The 23,758-nt window shown below is 46.7% G+C and overlaps 1 protein-coding gene across 3 annotated transcripts in view; it reads right to left on the reverse strand.

Annotated features, from left to right (window-relative positions):
* Window positions 1-638: 638 nt before the first annotated feature.
* PKM (pyruvate kinase M1/2) overlaps window positions 639-23,758 on the reverse strand; it is a 23,659-nt gene continuing 539 nt past the window's right edge. The window contains exons 2-12 of one of the 3 annotated variants that reach the window (XM_085300733.1): window positions 17,870-17,922; window positions 17,492-17,661; window positions 17,006-17,097; window positions 13,860-13,991; window positions 13,462-13,648; window positions 12,362-12,632; window positions 11,530-11,680; window positions 10,296-10,448; window positions 6,115-6,281; window positions 2,551-2,732; window positions 639-1,868 (exon numbers count right to left, since the gene is read on the reverse strand). In XM_085300733.1, coding sequence (XP_085156859.1) covers window positions 1,762-1,868; window positions 2,551-2,732; window positions 6,115-6,281; window positions 10,296-10,448; window positions 11,530-11,680; window positions 12,362-12,632; window positions 13,462-13,648; window positions 13,860-13,991; window positions 17,006-17,097; window positions 17,492-17,661; window positions 17,870-17,910 — 1,653 coding nt within the window. In that variant the 5' untranslated portion in view covers window positions 17,911-17,922 and the 3' untranslated portion in view covers window positions 639-1,761. Of the gene's footprint in view, window positions 1,869-2,550; window positions 2,733-5,347; window positions 5,515-6,114; window positions 6,282-10,295; window positions 10,449-11,529; window positions 11,681-12,361; window positions 12,633-13,461; window positions 13,649-13,859; window positions 13,992-17,005; window positions 17,098-17,491; window positions 17,662-17,869; window positions 17,923-23,758 lie in introns of all 3 variants that reach the window. The other 2 variants (XM_085300732.1, XM_085300734.1) reach the window with 2 other exon arrangements.

A 23,758-nucleotide genomic window follows, 5' to 3' on the forward strand; every position in this document is an offset into this window, starting at 1 on the left:
ACCCCACCCTCCTCCGTACACCCCAGCCACACCCCCCACTTGCCCCTGATCCCCGATCCTCCCCAATGTGCACCTCGCTCACCTCCGCCTGCCTGCCACCCTCCGCTGGCCCCAGAGCCACCATCGCCCCCCACACACATCTACAAGTCACCTCCTCRCCTGGCCCTGTTGGACCTCATGAGAGCAGAAACAAGCCGGGGTGGCTGCAGCATCCGGACCGCTACACAGAGCGGCAGCCTCGAGCAGCTCTCCGCCAGGAAGGGTCCGCGACCACCAGCGGGCCCCCGTGTCCAACAGCAGCCCGGCAGCCAGGGTGCACGCAGCCCGCCGGGCTGATACCTGCTAACAGGACTCCTCACCTTGTCRGAACAGCACAGAGCAGACACAGATAGTCACGTTGAGGCAACRCAAGAGCTCCGAGCCCTCCCAGCTGCAAAGGCCCCTACGAGCTCCWTCCGCAGGAGGTGGCAGCAGTGGGACAAGTGCTCCCATGCTAATGCCAGAGCTCTGCCCTCTAGCTGCAGCCAGCCAGCTCCAGCAAGAGGCTTCCACACCACCACGCTGCTTGCTGAGAACCTGTTCAGGGCTCCCAAGAAGAGAGAGCTCAAACAAACCCCAACAGAGGCAGGAGGCCGATGGGTGCTTCAGCTTTTCTTTATTGATGTACACAGTTGTGCTCTACAACCCAAAACACCTGTCAGAGTGAACAGTTTGTCCAGATTTACACTGAGGGAGAACGCTCTCCAGGAACATGACTAAACTCACAGAGACGCGACACTGCAAGAGGAGCGCAGGAAGCTCTTAGCACAGAGGTGAAGCGCGCTCGCCGTGGACAGCTGAAACCCTTGAAGCGCTCAACCCTTTACAGCCAACATCCTGTTTTATCCCTGCTCTATCCCCACCCCGCACCACTTAAGTCAAACTGAAAACAGCTAAGAGGGAACTCAGGCCAGGATTCGTCTTAGATTTGGTCTTTTGGGAGGTTTCTGTCTCCAATATAACAGCTTCTGCTTGCATCAGAGGGGGATAAATAGCAGCCAGCCTCAAGCAAGATGCTTTTTAGGACTTACAAGGTTAAACACATCTTGCTTTCTGAGGTCCTCCACCTCATGAGTGTGTGGTGGAGTCTGAGGKGCAGAGAGCCAGAGTAAACCCAGAGAACAGAGCCAGCCTGGCTCCCACATAGTGTGCGACTAGACAGACCCACGGCAATCCACACCACCTCCAGGTCTGGAGCGTACTGGTAACGCTAACGGTGCAAGCCTGCGGGCGTACGAAGACACAGCAGAGAAGGGCAGGCGTTACATGGAGCTTCTGCGTAGCTGAACCTCTGGGGCATAGGGCTGCAATTTGCCTGCTGTGGAGTGTTACAGTGGAACTATTGAACCTTAAGTCACCTATTCCCTTCCCCATCACCCCAGCCAGGGGCAAGGAAAGGCACCTTCACACCCTGAGGACAGTAACTAGGCTAAGAGGAGGCAGAGGAGCACAAGCCCCATCAGCATGCAGGAACCTCCTACACTGACTCCAACATACATCAGGGCAGTACTTAACTACAGGGAAAAGTTTTTAAAAAAACTAAACACTTCAAGTATTTTTAGTGATTTAAGGTCTTTTCCCCCTGCTGCTGCTCTCAGTGGTGTTTAGCAACCTAAATCCACTCTACAGACAAGGAGAACATTGCAAGCAATTGCTGGTCTAATGCAAGGGGAAGGGGAGTGGAGGAGGGGGAAGGAACATGTGGCCGGTTGAGTCAGCTGTTTAGGGAACTGGCACCACACGCATGGTGTTGGTGTAGCCAGAGCCAGGGCGCCAGCCTGTTAGTACAATGACCAAATCACCGCTCTTGAAGAATCCACGTGCTTTACCTAGGAGAAAAAGGAAAGTGTCAGAGCTCRACTCCCACGCTGTCAAACACTACCTGTAAGCTTGCCACGTGGCAAACATCGCTTGCCACTGGTTGTCCACAGCTCTCTAATTTTGTTGCTCACTGTGCATGCCACGGGGGTTCAGGAGGCAGCCTGTCCCATGCTACTCACGGCTTTGCTTCTATCAAGTCCCTATCCTCCTGCTGTCCACCCACCAGCCACATCTCACAGATGACTGATCCCTTGCCCTTACTACATACTCCTCTGCTATGTCRAGCTCACTTCAACAGCAATTAATTCAGGTAAGGGCCCCATGAGAGGGGTCATCCCACTCTAGAGCTCCATTTCATCTTTCAAGGCTGATGAACATCATGAGCCAAGTATTTTTCACGTTGAAACACATCTAGATTTCCTGCTGGAAGCTAAAGGCTGCTGTGACACAACACTACTGTCCTATTTCCCAATCGGATGTGGTGTGCCTATGTAACACCACTGCCTCCCGTTTCCTAATCAGAAGGACWTCTACTGAGCAGTACCAGTTCCCTTCCTGTCAGTAACTACTTTTGTCGCAGGTCCCGTCAGCAGCCCCAGAGCTGCTCTGAGGTACTCTGGACTGCTGTGGCCTGGAAGTCTGTTCTCRCCAGCCTCTGTTTAAGAGCGAGACCAGAACAGGGCAACTCACCAACATTCATGCCCAAGTTCACACGGAGATCCACATCCTCCGCCCAGGAGTCATGGGCTGGTTCTTTGCACAAGACAGGGAAGATGCCACGGTACAGGTGGGCCTGGCGCGCTGTCTGGTCATTGCGGGTCACAGCAATGATGGGAGCCCGTGGGCGGTACCGGGAYACCAGGTGTGCTGACCTAGGAGGAAGAAAGCCACAACACAAGGTGAAGCACCATACAGCAGCCACAGCTGTCCAAGAGCGGGCTCAGGGAAGCCTGCATACAACCAGAGGGCCACCTCCACTCACAGCACAAGCATCAGCAGGGTTTGCCTTTCATCCTGGAGGGCTTCACAGCCTCTGAAGGTATACTGCAGATGATGGCCATGGGAACTGCTGGCACAACATCCTGCAAGAGTGAAGCTCTACCAGTAGACCTAAGTGCCAGACTGACTCCAAAATTTATCAGCCAAGAGGACCAACACTGAAAGGCTGCCCCTAGGAAACAGTCCCTGTTCTAGTCTTGTAGGGGAGGTCACCTTGCCTCTGAGGTTAGGAAGTGTAATCTGCAGGTTTCAGTCCTGCGAACAAGCACTTCTGTGTCTATATTGCTACATTAAGGTGGCTAGGTGCCATTTACTGTGGTCTCCGCAAGCAGCCCTTGGCATCCCAGTGGAGTSCCTGCAAGGCTTGCTCTGTTTTAATGAGCTCCCACTTTGTGGGATAGGAAGAGCCTGCACCAGTAGCGCTACCCAAAGTTTGCCAAGRAAGATGCTTTCAGAGCAGTCCCTACAAGGGAACCGCATCAGCAAAAGCAGAGCTGCTCCAGAAATGGATTTGACTACAGCACGCAGTCAGTTTAAACATCCAGGTCCTGGAGGAACRGCAGCCAACAGAATCCCCCATCTTCACATCCCCAAACACCCAGAAGCAAGGAGTCTCCTCTCTGAAAGTTGTGTAGGCAGAAGGCAAAAMCAGCTTCAGCCTTGCATTGCCGTATGCCTCTGGAGAGGCTTGCCCTGGCAGCTCCTGTATGCAGCACACCAGGTAGCTGTGAAGTTCCTTTCAAAGAGGCTGTCACCCCACGTGTGGGGACCAGACAAGACATTTGCCTCCAACCCACATTCACCTGCTTAAGCCAGCTGCAGCGGAAAGGCTGACTGTTGCAGAGCTTTGTTCTGTGCAGAACAGGAAGCAGATACAACTGAGGCAGAAATTTATACAAGGATGCTAGGCACAGCGCGCTTAAAGTTGCCTTAACAAAGCAAGCAGCGCGCACTGGGTGAACTACAGCTTCCTTTTCCTTGGGCACAATTTGCTTTTAGGAGATATCAGCAAAGAGCTCCATGATTAAGAACTGCAAACCCATGACATTTACAGGTACATCTTCCTGACATGTCCTCAGACAGCAAGCTAATGTCTTTACTAGCTTTTGCAGACTAGTTTTCTTGTGCCAARCTCAGCCAAAGCTGCATAATGCTCAGATTCAGTCAAACATTGCTGCTTAGAAGCAAGCAGCAGCAGCCTGCTTGAAGCACTCAGTCACATGTGCCAACTCTCACACAATCCTTCCCACACTGTCCAAGCCTCCCAGTAGCTCTAGGAGACACAGGTACTTAGAGACTGTAACAGAATCCACAGCTAAAAATATTCAAATATCAGAGTTCAAATCTCTTAAAAAAGGTCAAGTGTAAGACTGGAACCTTTCACAGAGAAACATTAGAAGCACACGGCCATCCAGAAACCTCAGTGTTTATACAGTCATTCCCCATCTCTGCAGAAAGGGGTCGTTTCAAACAACATTAAGCTGCAAGCTTAGATGAAGAATTCACAGATAGGCCAGTTCTTCAGGCAGACCATGCCCAGCATATAAATAGTGACATCTCTGCTGCAACATTTCCTTAGTCCAAATTCAGTGCAAAAAAAAATCCTTCTAGAAAGCAGTCTTTGAGAAGACTTGTTAGACTTGCTTTGACAGCAGGCACTCTAATTCCTCTAGATGAGAAAGCTGATCAGCAGAGCTTTGGCCTTTTACCGTTTCCTTTCCACAACGGAGAAAGTCTGCGGCTATTCCATCTTCACTGCTCGACAGAATTGTCAAACTGCCTGGTCTGCCTTGCCTGCGTCTCACCTGCTGCTGGATGCCTCTCCGTTCAGTGAGATAGATCCCATGCAGGCATAAGGAAGCCTGCACAAAGTAAGACTTCCGACACTTTAGGTTTYCCAGTTCAACAACTCTAAGTTAACTCGTTGCCCCTCGGGCTTAGGCAAGCAGTGCTGATATCCGAACAGTCCAGCAAGGGACCTGGCACATTAAACAGCTCTGTAAATTGGTTGCTATCAAGACAAGTTAAGACCTCGATTAAAAAATATATATATATATATACACACACACACACGTATATATATATATATATATATATGCATCCACTGAACTTCTGTCTTACTGTTAAATTCAAGATTTCTTGCCAAGAGGTTTGAATCAAAGCCGTATACTTGTTTCTCCTTTTGTTCTTCTAGTCAGCTTTGCTGACAGAACTGCCATTCTGAACAGCAAGAGAAGGCACAGCTTGGTGGCGACGCCACGCTGGTAGAGGCGCACTCTAATTCGGGAGTTAAGTATCTGCAGATGTTTGAGACGTCTGCCCATCTTGTGAGGAACTGTCACTGCACACAGACAGTCTGGGCCAAGTTGCAGCCAAAACCAGGACTTCATTGTTATGGTTCTAGTTTTTCAAARAAAGCTTTTGCTGGCCTCTTGCCCCCACCCTGACATGAAGTCCACTTGACCTGTGGGAACCAGTCACCTCCTACCTTCCAGACTTGGTAAGGACAATAATGGCCCCACTGCAGCACTTGAAGGACGCTTCCACAGCGCCAACAGCAGCGGCCTCAGTAGGATCACGGTTCAGGGAGGTCAGGCGACGCAGTTCCTCAAACAACTGCCTGTGAAAGATGGCAGCTTCGGCCTCGCGGGCAATCTATAAGAGCAACATGCATTCGGGAAGACAACACCCACGTCAGTCACTCGGAAAGGTACAGAGTAAGGCAAGATGCTCCATCAGCAAGGTGTCACACAACTTCTGTCAATCTTTAACATTCAGAAGAGTCACCGATTAGCAAGTCCAGATTTAGTTTAATACGCTGTGATAACTGCTACAACATTTAGCCAGACAAGGCAGGCATCACTGTAACAGTACAATCTTATGAAGAAAGCATTTGATTCAGAAGGTTTCTCTTCTGAATTGATGGCACCTGCTGAGTCACCTCACCCTGCTTGGCCCACACTCAGGTCACATCCATGCCCAACTGCCAGGCGCTCTTGCTCTGCTTCTACTTACCTGGAGCCCTGCCCTGCTACAGGGATGAAGTCAACTCAGACCAGTGGTTACGCAAGGCTGACATTGTAGCAGCATGCTGCCTGCTGAGTATTTGCAGTGTTAGGATGGCACGTGTTTCTATTCATGGAAACTAATGGTGCAAAGCATGTATTCACCTTTGGAGTGGCTAACCCGCATCCTGGGAACAAGAGTTTCAGCTGTCTTTCAGAGCCTACGAGTCTGCCCCTCTCTGAGCCCTACCTGCCAGATTCGGTCAGAACTATCAGAGCTGGAGCTAAGCACTTAAAAGAGGCCTCCACTGCGCCTACAGCCATGGCATCAGCAGGGTCCCTGTTGTTAACACTGAGGCGGAAAATTTCTTCGAATAGCTGACGATGATACATTGCAGCCTCAGCCTCACGAGCGATCTGCATGCGCAGGTAAGAGAAGGAGAAGAAAGGAGTAATAGAAAAAGAAGGAAAGATACACCAGAGTAACATGAGATCACGTTAATTTGCTTAATTATCATAGCAATGCATGCAAGAAGAAATTAAGTATCAGTTTGCGTGAATCACCTTGGCTCTCGGGTAGTGAATCTGCCGAATGCAACTCTGACAGTGCCACGGCTGAAAGGGCCGCTCCGCCACACCRCGTAGCTGGTGGGCCCTGTTCACCAGCAGGCATTCCAAAGGCCACGCTCTTGCTGCATCTTGGTGACCTTAACACCAACCAAATGCAGATYTCTCTTCAAGAGGGCTAGAACAAGCCAGCCCAGTCAGCTGCACTTTGCTGCAGCTGCTTCTTACTTGCTTGAAAGAACCACACAGCAAGTATCAGCCTGCTGCAGGTCCTGCCTCTGATTCCTCAAGAGGCACTGCTTGTAGATGCATACACCCCTTGTGCACATCTCTGCCGCCCTCCAAAGTCACACAGCCCTGGTAAGACAGTCTTCAAGGAGCCCAAGGTGCAAGCAATGCCTCTGAAAGCCGAGCTGGGCTCTCTCCTAGTTTCATTAGGCCTAGTTTAGCTAAGAGCCAAGGAGTTTCACCTCCAAGTGGTGTACCAACTTCCCTTTCAGTAGTAGAGCAACAAATAGAAGCCTTCCTTACAGGGTTGTCATACCATGTTCATTGGGGTATTTGTACAGCACTAGGTTTGGACAGACTACACGTGCAGAGGCACAACTACAGGCTTTCTGTTCACAGACTAAGCATTTGCAAGTAAGTTCAAAGAAATCTATTTATCCAAGTAAGTGCGAGTGATTCTCATCATAAAGACATTTCTCATCTCAGAAGGCTGCATTAGTCCTTGACAACCCGATAAAGAAGGCTTTCAGAGACTAGGAAAGCACGCAAAGGTTAATCATCTTTTCGAGGACAACCTCATTCAGTTACTCTAGAAAGTGAGCAGCTGTTACACACAGCAGGACAAGTTGATGTTTAAGCAGAGATTGAAGTACCAAATAGTGAAAGCTTCATATTTAGATCCCTTCCAAATAAGAACTTTGTCACTTTAGTGTTAATAAATTATGTGACGCTGGGAATTATCCCTCTTTGATAGATATCAATTTAAGCCAAAGTAATCAAGTGCTTTATGCCTAAATATAACAGGACACATGTGAAAGACAGGAACAGGAGTCCAATGCCAACTCCAGTCCCAGTCTTTACGCACAAGATCCTTGGCAATATTTCAGGGTCAGACACTTAAAGCAGTCAGTTTTGTTACAACAGGCTTTAAGCTTGCTGTTAGATAAAAGTGGAATGAAGAGTAAGCATCCACCTCAAACTGCTTACGCCAAACACAAGAGCTGGTAGCCAGGTAGTATTTCTTCAGCTCCTGGGCAAAACGCAGGCAGCTTTGTCTAACGCGCAGAATAAGCCTGAGTTTAGAGGGAATCCCACATACTATATTTGTGAGAGTCAGAATACCTGCACACACGCCCACTTTGACAGTGACTACAAAAGGGCACAGCAACTCATAACTCCATTTCATAGCTGGTTTCATTCACAGGGAAACAGCTAGAGGGTTTCCAGTTAGTGTGCTTGTACAGAAATACCAGAGCGGATGTGGGAAGGAGAACGCAGCAGCCATTTGAACCTTGGTCCTGTCAGAATGTCCAGGGCAGCTTTTGAAGGCTTTGGGGTTTTTTTTGTTTTTTGTTTTTTACAGTTTAAGAAAAGTGTGGATTAAGTAGTGAAATTTGAAAGCAACCACTCCCATAAGAAGGAAATAGTCTGCCCAATATTTGGAAACTTGCTACCAAACTCACTAAGGACACGTCACTTTTGTTAGACAGGTGCCAATTTCTGAATGCGAAGCTCGTTTCCTTCAATGATACGGAAAGCAATTGCTAAGTGAAACCACTGCAGAGTCCCCACAAAGCTGCCGAGACAGGCCACACACCTCAGGAGATGGAGGGGCTAAGTCATTCAGATACATGTGCTGCAGCACTAGGTAGCCCAGGCTCCAAGTGTTCTCAGTATCACTGCCCAGAATTACTCTTTGCATCTCACCATGGAGAAAGCTTACTGGAGGATTCCAGTAGCAAGACTGAACAAATGAATACCTAAGTCTACACCAACATCAACTTCAGACTGGGCAACGCAAACAGCAGCTGCTCTTTACCAGAGGAAAGGTGCTCTCTTCCCCACTCTCACTGTTTGGCTGTTTCAGACTGAAATATCCACCTGTTATTTCAGGGATGGGAATACTCCCCACATCACGCTGATAGCCGTCTACTCTAGCTCCGTTTCAGATTCCGTACGTAGTTATTCAGGACACTTATTCAGCAGGGTTAGTCTCTACTGACCTCAAGTGAATTAGCTCAGGTGAAAGACGAGTCTGACTATGAGGGGGACACGCTCTCTGCTATAGGAGAGTTCCCATCTTGCTGCCTGTGCCAAGTTACACAGAACAAATCTACATTTGTTCTTCTGCATGGAGGGTAAAAAACCCTAAGTATTTGCCWAGGGTAAAAGAAGAAAGCAAGAGAAAAAAAAAAAAAACTTCATTCCCAGGTCTGCAGGAAGAAGGCAGCATGTGCAACAGGCACTGAGCTCAGACTACAGAAATTCCAGGCATAACCCCTGCTGCACAGCTTGCTGGTGAGGAACTTGAGAAATCTGCTCTCGAGGGTGTTTTCGCAGGGATCTGTCTTTGCCGTGCTGGATGCCTGCCTGCCTCACCAGTAGACTGTGGGAAGTGGCCTGCATCTCAAAGACAGAGACCAGCACTTTCCTCAGCTAAAACAGAAGGTTTCTCTTGTATTTGCCTGCTGATTTAGGATCAAAATACTCATCTATATAGAATGCAAGTATCCTCAGAAGTGCAGGGGTCCTCTCCAAAGTACAACCTGTGAGAGTCTAAACAGGAATGTGCCAGAATTGAAAACCAGGTGTAAGGTTTAATCTAGCAAGTTTCCAAATATTGGTAGAAAGTCAGCCCTCACAATCTAGGTGAAAAAATAGGGAAGAACCTTTTTATGTACAGTTAGTATTCAGCTTGAAAAACAGCATCTCATGCCCAGTCACTGCCCAAAATCCTATTTTTCTATTTCCCACATGCAAAAAGCACCATTCCGTATCAATCAAGTAAAGGTAAAAGGAAGACGACAGTCACATAATGCACTGCAAACAGAGACACACACTAGATTTATTATTCTATATAACCTTAACTGCAGATGCAACTTAGGAGTTACCACTGCTGTGATTCACAGCAGCAATAACTGGGGAGAACCAATACTTCTAGATACTTGGCATCAGGCTTTCTATTAACTGAAACACGAGCTGGGTGAACTTGAAGCAGAGCAGAGGCTTCTGGCAGTTTAGACATAAAAAAGGTGCCATCAGTAATCAAGGAACAGCATCCCCATCACTAAAAGTACTATGCATTGAATTTAACGGTGCTGCAAATCACACTTGCAAACCTTCCCCTGCCCCCATACAGGGGAGTCAGCTGATATGTTCCATTATCTAGAGATAAACTGCTTAAACTTCAAGGTCTGACTTGGAATTGCTTAAGCAGTTCCCTGACCTTGGAGAAGTTTAAGACACTAAATAAGCCAAAAGGAGCAGCACATTTGAAGAAACTCATACCAAGATAACCGCAAAAAAGTTGCACCCTAGCATTAAAAAAAAAAGTTGGAGTACAATAACTCTAAAGTTTTAGATCTCCCAGCATTGCCAAGCAGTTCCCAGCTCTGCCTTACAGTAGCACGCAGCACACAGATTGAGGTTTCAGGTCCTCATGACTGCGCTAGGTAATGGAAAGCCAACAGTGGGAGCATGGACAAAAAACTGCTGTTACAGATTCCCAAGTGCTGCCACCTAGCACTAGATACATTTGGATCTTCAGGTGCCTGCTCAGATTGATGCTGAGAAACAGCACATTGCCACTGCTACCTACGGGACAGGTCCCCCTGCTAGACGAAAGGCTTTACTCACAGCATGCTGCATGCGCACAGCCTCGAGCGGGTAGTCTCCCTTGGCAGTCTCTCCAGAGAGCATGATGCAGTCCGCTCCATCCAGGACAGCATTAGCAACATCGCTGCCCTCAGCACGAGTTGGCCGAGGTTTCTTGATCATGCTTTCCAGCATCTGGGAAAGGACAAGTCCAGAGAAATCAAAATATTGCAGAAGAACCAGCTGCTTCTACACTTTTTTWAAAAAAAAMCCACAGGGCAGAAGACAGCACCCAGCTTACCAGCACTAAAAACTCTGGCAGAAGAGTTCTTGTGGATTCAGAATAGAGAGGGCTGGTCCCCAACCAGTTTTGAGTTAAAGCATCTACAAACAAGGAAAGCAACCCATTTCTTCTTCCACCTATTCTACAATTATTCCCTTTCCAGAGAAGGCTAACCTACACAGCACCACAGATTCTTTATCCTGACTTTCCAGGTTACTTTTTCAGCACGGGGCTTGACTCAAGGAACTTGGAGCTTTTTAAAAGTATTGCAGTAGGTTTCTTCTATGGAAATTCTGCTACTGCTCAAACCCAGGCACATGTTCCCAATTGATCTCAGGCATACAGTATTTTGATATCTAAAAAAACCAGGTTAACAGCAAGGTCAGTACCAGTCTAGAGTCATTCTCATTTAAAGCAGGTTTTCCAGGCCTTCATACAGGATGTACAGTCTAGTAAATTCAGTACAGCTAATAAAGCAAGTATAAGCACAGGCCACTGAAGAAAGCAAAGATAGCTTTTCAGGTTAGCTTTTCCTACACCTTTCCCAGAAGATGGTGAAACTCTACAAACCAAGCACCTCCCAGAAAGATAAGGAGGCTGAGTTTGCATTCACTTGTCTGATGCAGCAGTGTGAGTGCATCTGGCAGGAGACTTGAGAGGTAACAACTCTGAGCAAGTCTATTTGGCCCCAATCTATTATCAAACGCAAATACAACGCAAATGTGATTTTCCCTTACTGATGGATTAAGCTTTCAACAACTGTCTAAGAGGTCTTGGGACCTACCTGGGGAGGATATCTTGAACAAACTCCRCTGGAGCTCAAGTGCCTCAAGACAAGCTACCGCCTTTGCCCTTGGTATCTCACACTCCATTGAAAGCCACCCAGGCCCTTCCCCCAGGCCACCCCTCCGCAGCATGCAGTGACAAGTGCACATACTGCCAGACCCCACAGACTTGTTCTGACACTTACACATCAGCACCACACTTCCATACCTGAGTGGCACAGATGATGGGTTTGCCAGCCCTGTTGCAGCGCCCAATCATCATCTTCTGGGCAAGGAAGACTTTTTCAGCAGGGATCTCAATTCCCAAGTCACCACGAGCTACCATAATGCCATCACTGGCCTCCATGATCTCATCAAACCTGACAGAAAGAAAAGGCTTGTTATCCCTTTTGTTCTGCAGGAATACTCACTGAGGCCAGATCTTCTATTCTGTGTCCCTGCTTCTGAGAAAGATTCACTGCTCTAGAGTGCTGTAAGTGGTTATGCTATCAGTATTTTGCCTTCCCACATGCCATTACAGCAAACAGCAGGCTTTCTGTAACACTACAGTAGAAGGAAGAAAAACAAGACCAAGTCATAGCACAGTTTCCAAAGCTACACAAAAAAACAGAACAAGTGCATGAGCTGATCTGAGACATTTTCATCTGACAGTTTGTCAGAGACTTGGCAATTTCCATGCATTAACCCACTACCTTGAGTTCAAGCTTCAGCAAATTTGCTTTCCTTGATGAAGTCATACTGACCACGGCAGATTTTTTTTAGGGGCTCAGGCTGCACTGACCCCCCTCCAACACTCTGGTTGTGACACTTGCACAAACCACTGTTCATAATGCAGCTCCATCAAGTCCCATGCACACAAAATCAGCTGGTGGCCTGTGCTATCACCATGTTGTGGTACACTAGCTGCGAGTCTGCCAGTGCTGATAAAAATCAGAGACCAGAGGAGTCTGCACAATAGCACAGAGGTTTGTGCTCTGCATGGTTTCTCTTGGGGATCCAGGGTGGGGACTGAGCTGCAATACCACCTGCGCAAAGCTCACCTGCGCACGCCCTCGTGGTTCTCAATCTTGCTGATGATCTTGATGTTCTTTCCCTTTTCCCCTAGCACCTTCCTGACAGCATGGACATCAGCAGCCTTGCGGATGAAGGAAGCAAACACCATATCCACATTCTGCTCCACACCAAACTTCAGGTCCTGAATGTCCTTTTCAGAGACTGCAGGCAGATCTACTGCAGCACCAGGCAGGTTCACTCCCTTCTTGCTGCCAAGCATGCCACCGTTCTCAATCTCCGTCATGACATAGTCCTTGCCTGAAACAGATGTGTTCCCACGGTCAGTGTTTACTGGCAGGCTCCCCACTGCCAGCTCCCACACTACCTCCCCACTCCTCTTCCACCTTCCCACCAGAGCTGTCTGAGAACAGTCAGTGCTATCAGTCATGGCGTGTGATAAAAAGCACATTACCACTCTCTTCAGCAGGCTTACGTAACGCATGAGCTTGCAACTTACTCCTGAAGCCGAAGAGGCCATTCTAGCTCCATTCCTATTCTATTCTTGAAGACAGACATCCACTTCTTCCAAGCAGGAGGCTGGAAATCCCTGCCTGAATAAGCTAACAGGTAGCATTTCTACACGCAGGAGCACTGCAACACCAAACCRAGTACCTGAAAGCCTCTTCACCTCCCTGCACCACATACTCTACAATCAGAGGTAACAGCTCAAGACTAGAGCATCTTATGCACCACTTGAAGGGAATGTTGTGGATCTAATCTTGCCTCTATGTTACCACTTAAAACTRGCTCTGCGTCCAACCACAAGAATGTTTAACTAGTTAATCCTGCATGAAGAGTACAAATTAGCTTGGCTTAACAGACTTAGGTCATGAGCACAGGTATCACACCCCTACCATTTTTTGGTTTTAGAGGCAGTCTAGTGAAATCTAGCCAAAGCTAGTTACAGGAAACTTCCTACAACTGAAGTAGAAAAAGTTTTACCGTTTTAAGCTGCAGCATTAAACCTAGAAGCATGGAACACCTTTCTGGAGTACAGGACTATGCTAAAAAAATACACACAATAACTGGAAGGAAAGCACAAACAGGTACTGCTAGCAGATCCCCAGACCCTGYGGCTGCTACACACCTTTCTCCTTAACCAGCAAGGAAATCAGACCATCATCCACATAGATYTTGCTGCCAATATCCACAACTTTGATGAGATTCTTGTAGTCCAGCCACAGCACATTCTCATCACAGTTCTCCATGTAGGCATCATCCAGAGTTACTTTGAGAGCTGCGCCCTTCTTGAGCTCCACTTCTGCTGTGCCACTCTGCATGTCAGAACACACGTTTCAGTAAAACCACTACACAGATATTCACTGCAGCAGTTACTCCTAACTCACAGGACAGACATTTGCACACAGTTGTCTAGTTCCCTGAAGACATTTCTTGCTTGGTAAACAGGCCACAGGCATAAACATAATACCTAAACTTACTGATAAAGGAAGGAAAAAAAAGAAAAAAAGAAAAGCAGCAACTTACTCCCTTGATGAGTCCAGTTCGGATTTCAGGTCCCTTTGTATCYAGTGCAATAGCCACAGGTCTGTAGGTGATTGGGTCAGAGGCAAAGCTCTCTGTAGCTTCTCGCACATTCTTGATTGTGCCCTCATGATACTGGCAAGAAAAACAAGATATGGAAACTTTCATTMCATCTCTTTTCCACCATGTAGAGAAAGGACTGCTAAGCATCCCAAGCACTGCCCAGGCRTACAGCTCTGCTCAGTTCCAGAATTCAATTCAGACTGAGCTTCTAAAAATGCCAAGCGTGGACTTACAATGGCCCTTCCGATGTGAAAGCAGAGTCTGAGTGACCTGGCTATGCCTTCGCTGTATTTTAGGCCCTCAGTTCTAAGCCCCTCAGTTCTAAGCCCACATGGACAACCAAAGGAAACTGCCTAGACGTTCAGCTGAAATGTTCTTCCATCAGGACATAYACCTTCCCTCTGAAGATCACAGGGAAACCAGCAAGCCTTTAGAAAGGCTGCCTCCCTAACTAAAAAGTCAACAGCTTTGCTGAACATGCATAATGACTGCCTATTCAACACAGCAGAACATCAGAAGTGCTACCAGCTGAAAGAGTATGCACATGGAAAGAGTCTTAAATGCCTGGATGGTAATTATTGCTTAGCTTTGAAATTTTCCTTTCCTCCCTTCAAAGCGTGGAAGAGATGATGCCAATCTCTGTACTGCTGACTTCCAGTCTGGCATCTCCTTTCAGTCCCAAAGGCTGGCCATGACTAGTCTCTGAAGTCCAGTAGCAAGCAGATGGACAAGAATTTTTTTTTTCTTGCAACTCTCCAGTTTAAATCTCCCCCAGAGATAAGGGACTTAGAGGACATTATCCATTATCCATTTAAGTATTTAGTTTTATTCCTAGAGCTACAGCAATTGCAGCAGGAAGTTCAAGACTCCAGCGTCATGCACACAGCTTCAGAACCATTTCACGTGACTGAGAGAACATTTTGCTAATACCACCAGCCTCAGGACAGACAGCTCTGTGGGAAACTCTTATCTCAACYACTTCAAATGAGCTTCAGATGATCTACGGATTCATTTACTTTGTTTAAACAACATTAGAGATAACCTTAACTGAAAGTTACATAATCCTTTACAGATAGTTTAGATAAGAAATGCCCTTTCCTCTCACCTAAGAGACTGACAATGCTTGAGAAGTCTCACCTGGAAACCACATTCCTCACCCTCTCCAGTCCTGGTCAGCCTCACACAGCAATTTTGCTATCTCTGGGACAAAAATCAACACCAGAAAGGAACAGCCAGAACAAGTTGTACTTAATCACGTGTGAATGCTGTAGGCCAGCGACACCAGAACATTTTAGAGCAGAACTAATTTCATTTTCTGATCAAGTATGCACGCTGGGACCAACAAGGTCCCAACTGTTCCATAAACCACAGCCTAAGCAGACAGTACAGGAAGTGAGCCTGAATAGTGCCATTAAGCTTATCTGGTCCCAGTTACCTGGGATTTGTTTTAGCTTGATACAGCTAAATGACAGGCTTCTAAGTTGTTTGACTTCCTGTAAAGTTACGTATGCAGAGGAACAGGAATGCAGGCACAGTTGGATGTAAGAGGAACTTTTTACGAGGGGGGAAAAAAAAATACAACCAGATCTTTGAACACATCAATTTAACTTGTTAACTCAAGCCCTATTGAAGATGTTAGGCTGGACACCAGAACCAAAGTACATCAGACAGATGAACACCTCTTGAAACTTCACTGGCAAGTAGAGTGTTTCAGAAGAACCAGAAGAGGCCTTAGATTCATACAGTGACAGTCAAACTAAACAGGAGATTACAGCATGACTGGACTCTGTTGTAACCTAACYTCACCCGTATGAAATACGCTACTAGATTTCACTTCACCCAAAGCAAAAAGCCACATTCCCCRTCCCTTGCTCCCAGCTAACAAGTACACAAACCACAAAAGCAACTCAGCTGGGCAATGCTCTGAACTCCCAACTTCAGCCTGGCCACCAACTCCCTGCTGAGCCATCCAATCCAACAGCTGAGCCACRATATGGCATTTGGCCACTCCTCAGAGGCAAAAGTTATTTCATGCTGCCCTTTCCACAGTTTAAACGAACCACAGCTTATGTCCTGACACTACCCCAGAGGTTCGTATTAATATAGTCAAGTCTGATGTTCATCCACAGCTAGGCATCAGACCGATTTCTTCGGTGCCCTGTGCCCTTTAAAGATCAGGAGGTTGAGAGGCCAAGCTGATATGCACCTCAAGGCTCTTGCTGTTTAATTAGTAAAGCCACCTACATCTGTTACTAGGCTACAGTCTGACATTTTGAAAGCTGGAGGACAGCCAGCATGAAAACTCAGGGTGGCATTCTAGGCAACATGGAACAGGATCCTTGGCTTCTCCAGTATCAGTGACTATCTTACCTATTTATATCAATACAGGCTTGTCTACTACAGTGTTGATTTCTTCTGACCTTATTCTTCTGAGCTTACTGCACCAACCCTCAAGTATCATGGTGCTATCCTCATAACTGCAGGGAACATAGTGTGGGCAGCCAGTTAAACTCCTGAGCTTGCTTGGCTAAATTATTTAAAATTCCTAACAGCTGTCTTTTGAAACAAGGTTGACTAATCAGCTGTTTCTAAAGCCTCCAGCAGTAAAACAGGCAAGATGAACTTCTGATATTACAGCAAAAGGTGCACAGCAAGATGGTGACCAAAGTTCCCATCCTTCTTTCACTATTAACCTAGAACCAGCARCCTTTTATAGCTAACAGTAGGATGTGAGGATGAGGAAGAACTGAGGAAATTCATGGCAAATAGCTAGAACACAAGTGCAAAATATCAGTTACCTGACTCCCAGACAGAGGCAGATACACAGAAAGGCATGCAAGTGTAGGTATGAGGAACCAATCTGAACTGCTTTCACAATGGCAAAGTGTTATCAACAGTCACTCAGGCTCAACGCTTACAAGTGGTGTGTTCTTCCCCCCACAAAGCAGGGCTTCGTACTGCCTTCCCACAYTAAGGCTAACCTGAGTAAACTGGATTTCGCTTAGTATCTTCTTTCATCAGAGTACAGGGCACCAGTGAGGCACAAGGCCTGGCCAGGGCAGCACTGGCTTAGGCCCCACCCTTACCTCATGGGTGCCATGAGAGAAGTTGAGGCGGGCAACATTCATTCCAGATTTAATCATTTCCTTCAGTTTTTCCACCGAGCGGGAGGCTGGGCCTAGAAGGAGGAAACAGTTTGAATATTAACTTTGTAAAAATGATGAGATAACCACTAGAGTACAGTATTTCATGTGGATGAGTAAGGTATAATAGATACAGGCTTGCTCAGTGCTGAATCAGCTCATCTCCACAGCAAAGGCTGTTTCAACTTGCTTTCAGAAGCGCCATCAGAACCTAACCAGAGAGATTCCCTAGCTACTGGATTCACTCCTAGCAATAACACAGGCTAGGCAGACATGGGAAAGTCATATTGCTTCATACAAATTCAGCCTTGGCAAGAGATGAAAGCCAAAGTCTTCTCAGAGAAACTGTGGGAAGTTTCACCAACACAGGGCTTCATAGCTTAATTGCTGCAAAGAGCTGCAATCCTCTCTTACCTAGGAATCACCTACCAATGGTGCAGATGATGCCAGTGTTTCTTGCAATGGTTGGCTCTGAGTCAATGTCCAAGCGGCACATGTGCTCCAGAAAAGTGTCTGCCATGGCAGCATGCAGCTGCTGGGTCTGGATGAAAGCAGTCCCTGCATCGTGGTGCTTCGACATCGCTGCTGGAATTCTGTATCTAGAAAAGAAGAAAGTGTTGCCAGTCAGAAATCATAAATACTCACTCATCAAGCTGAGATGTCAACATACCCCTGTGATGAATATGGAAGTAACAAGAAGCCTGCCACCGGTTAAACTATCTTTATGGGCCCGCTTCAAACTCCTAGATACAGGCAGACTCATTCCTRTTTTAAAGTTATCCCCCATAAATACCATCCAAAGCTTACCTGCTTTCCATGGAGATGTTCCCTTCATAGSTTCTCTTCATAGCCAGTCTTTCCTTAGAATTACAGGACAACAAAATTCAAGCACTTCAGTGCACAAGCAGAGATTCTGCCTCTTCTCTCCAAGCCCACAAATTACCTTTCCTACAAGACTTGCCTGGGTTTCCCTTCACACTGTGGACCTTGGCAGCTTGCTACTAACATGACTGCAGATGTGCTTTACACAAGCAGTCTTCTAGAGAAGCATCTAATCAAAATGAAGTCTACCTAAGCTTAAAACCCACCCTTTAAGCCTGTACAGATAAGTAGMCTTGAGTTATTAAATGCAACACCTTGGCAGAGCATGTACAAGAGTGAAGATTTCYTTAATATGCTCAAGGTCCCTTTTCAAACCAAAGATGCTGTGGGCAAGGCAGGGATGGGAAGAGACCCTTCTCCCCCACTTTCTGATATCAAGCAGTCCCAGTAACACTTGCAAGGCCAGAACAGGAAACTTCCCCCCCTCCCCCCGAGTTTTAACTACAGAGGATCTGAGAAACTTCAACACACTTCTCAGAGTCAATGCAGTAAGATTAAAAAAAAAAAATCCTATGAACTCAAACTGCTTGCCCTTGCAAGACCTGAGCACCCCTAGAACAGCACAAAGGGTCTCCATCCCCTGCAGGGAGCTGAATTAAAGCTTAACTGTCTGCTTGAATGGAAGGATAGTCATTTCCCAGCAGAACCAGTGCTCCAGGGCATTTCCAATTGCATACTTCAGTCACACTGCAATTTTGTTCTGAAGTAGCAACAGCAGCTGGAACCTGTCTGCTTCTACCTGCCTATTTCCCCTCTGCATTTATACTCTGTCAAAGAACRCTTTGTCATGCTTTTACTTTCTGGYAAGGCAAGACTCAGCTACTTCACATCCTAGTTAGATAATCTGTAAAGTACTGCCTCTACTCTCAGTCAAGTGTCTGCACTGTCTGCATTCAGAAAGCCTCCAGTAAATGAGTGATTTAAGATGAGTAGCAACACTGACAGGTCGTTAATTTTCACTTCAAACACTGGTCACCTGCACACAAGGTGCTGCACACAYCTGCCCAGAGACAGGAGAGAGTCAAAGTCTGACTTCTTCAGCATCATCTACCAAAACCTATGAGATGACTTCAAAGATTCCTTTAGCATGGCATTTGGAGAGAAACAAACTGCTGCTCAGACAGCAGAGATAGAGTAGAGGTTTTACATCCAATCCTTCCTGCTATAAGCAGATAAGCGAGCTAGCTAGTGTGTACAACTAGTGCCAACACATTCAACTTTGAAATGAGTTATATTTATTAGAGGCACTAATAAACTGGTAGCTTTGACGAAGCTAGCATGGGTGACCAGAAGGAAACACCATGCCTCTAACACATGAGCAGGGAGATCCCCTGTGACCCTACCATGTGCGCCTCACATGGATGCCACAGAGGCTCCATTCAAGCCGTTGCTCCTCCCCTCGGCGGCTTCTGCTAGTCAAGCCTTCCGCATGTACGTGCAGACTGTCTCGCAGGCAGCCCTGACTCACCAGATCCTCGTCATGCTGCAGAGCGGAGCAAGGAGACAGGCCACTGAAAACCATAATTTGTCCTGGCAAGTGTCCTTTACCTCAGCCCTGCCAGAAGCTGCTGATTCACTGAAGTTAGTRCAAGAAAGTCTACCCACATAAAAAGCCTGACAAAGTCGCATTATTATAGGAATGCCTGCTGGTCAGACCTGAACATTATGTTTTAGCTCTCTAACACTTGCTCCTTTGTCCTCAAACACCTGCATAAGTGCTGTGTTCTCTAGATGCTCGTAAAAAGAACACTTGCTGGGAAATTGTCTACATACAAATAGCAATGATCAGGTCTGTGCCGCTTCTGAAAACAAGATGTAGGATACTATTGTTCCGTATTCTTCTAAGATAAAAATTGCATCCAGACTGTTATCTGCAAGCTTTTAAAATAGCCTTTCCCTCCTTTTCTTCAGGAGCAGCTTCTGGTTCATGGAAATCCTCTACCGACTCACATTATTTGCATACATAATTTTTAAACCTACACCAAGTCTTTAAAAATACATAGAGAAGCAGGTAAAGCTCTGTTTCATTTCAAGTCAGAATCTCCTTTACAAAAGATTTTCCAGCAACTCAGYGGGGTCAGAAAAATCCATCACAGACACTGTGACCTTGCCTACAGCAGGGAAGAGCAAAGAAAYGCAGCAGCAGAAAATCCCAAAGACCCATTTGCCTGTACACATCCAGCTACACAGGCTTCACAYTTTTATGCTTCCTTTTGCCTTTCACTACCATGTATTTACAAAGCATCTACTGAATTCCACCACAAGGAACAGTTTTTAAATGAGACAGGAATGTCTGGCATTTCCCAATAATTCAGAGGTTTCATTTGTTTTTAAATCAGAGRGACAAGGATTTCAAGACCACTTAAAGGACACTGCACTCAGTCGGCTTTGGCAGATCGAGTAAGGGGGGGGGTCTCTTTTGGATGTTTTAAGCACTGAATAAATCCAATATCCTTCCTCAGGGAAGGACAAGCAAATCCCTGGGTTGAATACTAGAACTGCCCACGCTTCAGGCAGGGTATTCTGAASGTGTCTGGTACTTGCCCAGTATCCTGGAGCTCCTGAATATTCTAGAAAGTCAGGACCGTTTGAGGTCAGTGAAGACCAGTTTCAGTAGCAAGGTGACTAACTCAAGCCAGCTCATCCGGTTCTGCTGCAAGAAACGGTTAAGACTAGGGCATCTCCAGCGCTCCCCTCCAGAAAGGGGAAGCAGGCACTACAAAGCTAAGAGGCAATCCCCAGCCCAGGCTGAGCAGTTAGTCCTCACTCTTCGCATGCAGCTTGTGTCTCAGCTGGCAACAAGGGGAAGCCGAAATCGCAGCGCCTAGGCTGCAGCCCCACGACCTTCCTTACGCACAAGCACTGCTACACTGGCCTGATGTTAACTACTRCCGCACCAAAGAAGTTTTACACTCCTTTCCTGGCCTGTAAGAGCCTCAAATTCATATCCAGGCATCAGCACTGTCACACAGTGGATGAAAATTCCTAGTTTTATTACCTCCATGTGGGAGTGAGTTGCACAGGTCAGCCACACTTGCACAACCTTATTCTGAAAACAAGGTTGTTCAAGTCCAGGTGTTCAGGACAGCCCACACAGGAGTGCCAGGGAAGCCAGAGAGGCAGAAACGGCATGAGTTCACATTACAYTGGAGAAGGCCAGAGTTATGAAACTAGGCAAGCTTTCTGCCAACTTTCAGATTTCCAAAAAAACATCCTGAGATCTAGAAGAGAGGCCAGCTTTTATTCATTCCAGAAGCTAAAGTGACTCAACAACAACAAAAAAATAGTTCTGTGGCAAATCAAGGTTTTAATAAGGTCTGTTAACTCTTCTCCCAGAAGAGAGAAAAGATGTTCTTCTTTCGGGTAACTGTCGCAGGAGGCAGCTTTGCACTGTTACATAACTACAAGATGGCCACCAAAAATAAAATCCTTTATCTGCAACACTGGACATGACCCAGAACCAGCTGATATAAGCTCTTCCCAACAGCAAGCTGCAGACTCCTTTTCTATACACCCAGCTATGCAGGAGGACACATTCCCAGCCTGCAGCATTGTGATGCTGATGTTTCTCTGCCTTTCAGAATACAGAATACAAATTATCTGGATCAGAAGGGTCATGCTAGTTCACATGGTGCTGTGCGACATTAGCACTTTCCCTGCACGCAAATGGATTAATGGTCACATCAATATCTGATTTAGCTCAGCCTGCCTCTCCCAAGAGGGCAAAGGCATGCAGAAGGCTTCAAAAAATAAAATAATCAACCAAGTGCAGGTGGCTAGCATCAGACGTTGCTGAAGAACTTAAATGTAATCCCTGCACAGACATAATACAGCAGGCACACCTACCAGCTTAGCCCGTGTCAAAGGAATATACTGCAAGGTCAAGGAGCCTTTCAGAGAACCTGAAAGCCTGCTCCTACATCAGCAGAAATTGAGACTAGCTACTGCTTTTGTGAAGATGGCAAGGTCTTTTTTACACAATAAAGTAAAGCTTTTAAAAATTGAAACCTAACTCTAGATGGAAATATAGATCCTGCAGCTACATACTGTTCCACTGCATCACCAGCTCTGAGATAAAAGATTTGCTGCGCGCTAATCTAGTAGTGGCAGTGACTAGGTATTGCAGTCCCATTCTCTACGTGCCATTCATCACACCACACTGCAGCGAGACTCAGCCCCCTCGAAAGGGGCACCATCTTCCCCCTCAGGAGAACAACGGCCTAGAAGGCTAGGAGAGAGAAAGGACTAGCACGTGGTTTGCTCTCCTATTCAGCGTAAGAAGCATTTTTCTGAATCAAATCAAAACATCAGTTTGCGGTGAGGAAAGGGAATTAACAAGCTAACTAACTGGTTTTGTGTCAGTCCAGCTAACATTAATGTTCTTAATAAATTTATTTCTTCAGGCAGACAAAGAAGCAGACTAGTAATAAAAGAAAAATGCAGACTGCCCAAGTAATAGGCTCAGATGCAAACCTACAACCACCTCAACTTCTGTAAGCAGCAGGAAGTACATTATCTTATGAAAGTAAAGTTTCTTGGAAGGCTTTTAAATGCAAGACTCTGCTTCAACCACCTGGTTCACAGCAGTTTTCTGTGTTGGCAGGGACGGCATTCTTTCATCTGGTCACAGGATGGAATAAGAGTTGGTTAGCATCATTATGATACGTTAAGGCCACCAAATGGCAACTGTGGAGCTGCTCCTCCATCAAGTAGAGACGGTTCTTTCTCAGCAAGATGTGCAGGTTACTGCTATGGAGCGAGCAGTTACTTTGACTATTAACCTAGATTCTGCTCTGGAAACCAAGTATTAGATATAAAAATACAGAGTGCTTATGATCAAATTTTTAATAACCACTTGTGGTTGCACAATTGCCCTTGAGTTTCTCTAGGCATATCCAGGTAATCAGAGACCTATTTTCTTCATCCAACCTTCAAGCACTTGTGCCAAAGCAAGTCATGATTTGAAGGAGCATTTCACAGAAGCTATTGTAGCAGAAGGTGGTGGCCACATAACCAGAAAATTAGACATTAACATCACAAAAGCTCCTCGAAACAGTGATTTCTATTAACCTGTGCCTTGCAGATAAATAGGTTATCTGAGCAAAGCACATTTTAAGAGATTGTCTACTTTTACTAATCTGAGGAGACAGTAGTGAGGCTCCCACTGTCTGCTAACAAAAGCACTATTCATGCATATCTAACTCCGCAAAGAGGGTTCAGATATGTTTCAAAGGTTTTCAGAGCCCTTAGTAAAGTACAAGTGACTGCCAAAAAAATCAATTGGACGTGTTTAGGCAAGCGTAATTACAGAAGGACAGAAGATGAATTCAGAAGGGGCCTTCTCCGATGAGCAGAATCAAGAGGCTGCTGCATCTCCAGCGAGCTCACCGAGCCGTACACTGATTTAAGTTCACGCCATTCAGAGCATCGCCAGAGCTGTTACGTGAGTGCACGGGGCGGGGGTGGGGGGGGSCCCCAAAGTGCTTCACTCCTTCCATATCTGACTCAGCCTCCCAGAAGATTCCGGCCCAGTGCAAGTCATTTATAGACAGGAAGCTCAAGAAGGTGTTGCAATCCAGCTATCACCCACCTCCCCTTACGCTTTACTGCACCCATTCGAAGCTTCGGGCAGTTTTTTCCTTTATCGTTTCCGCCTTGACGCTAACCGTTACCTCCTCGCGCCAAAAGCTCCACCCTGCCCCTCGCAGCGGGCGGACGGCACGGGCAGCGTGCGCTCCCGGCAGCCGAAGGACCTGCCCTCAGCTTGCAGCCCACCGGGCGCAAGAGCCGCGTGCCCGGCGCGGCACGGCCGCT

The sequence above is a fragment of the Rhea americana genome, unplaced genomic scaffold (genome assembly GCF_003343005.1).
Source record: "Rhea americana isolate MKP2758 unplaced genomic scaffold, rheAme1 scaffold_168, whole genome shotgun sequence".
NCBI classification, from domain to species: Eukaryota; Metazoa; Chordata; class Aves; order Rheiformes; family Rheidae; genus Rhea; species Rhea americana.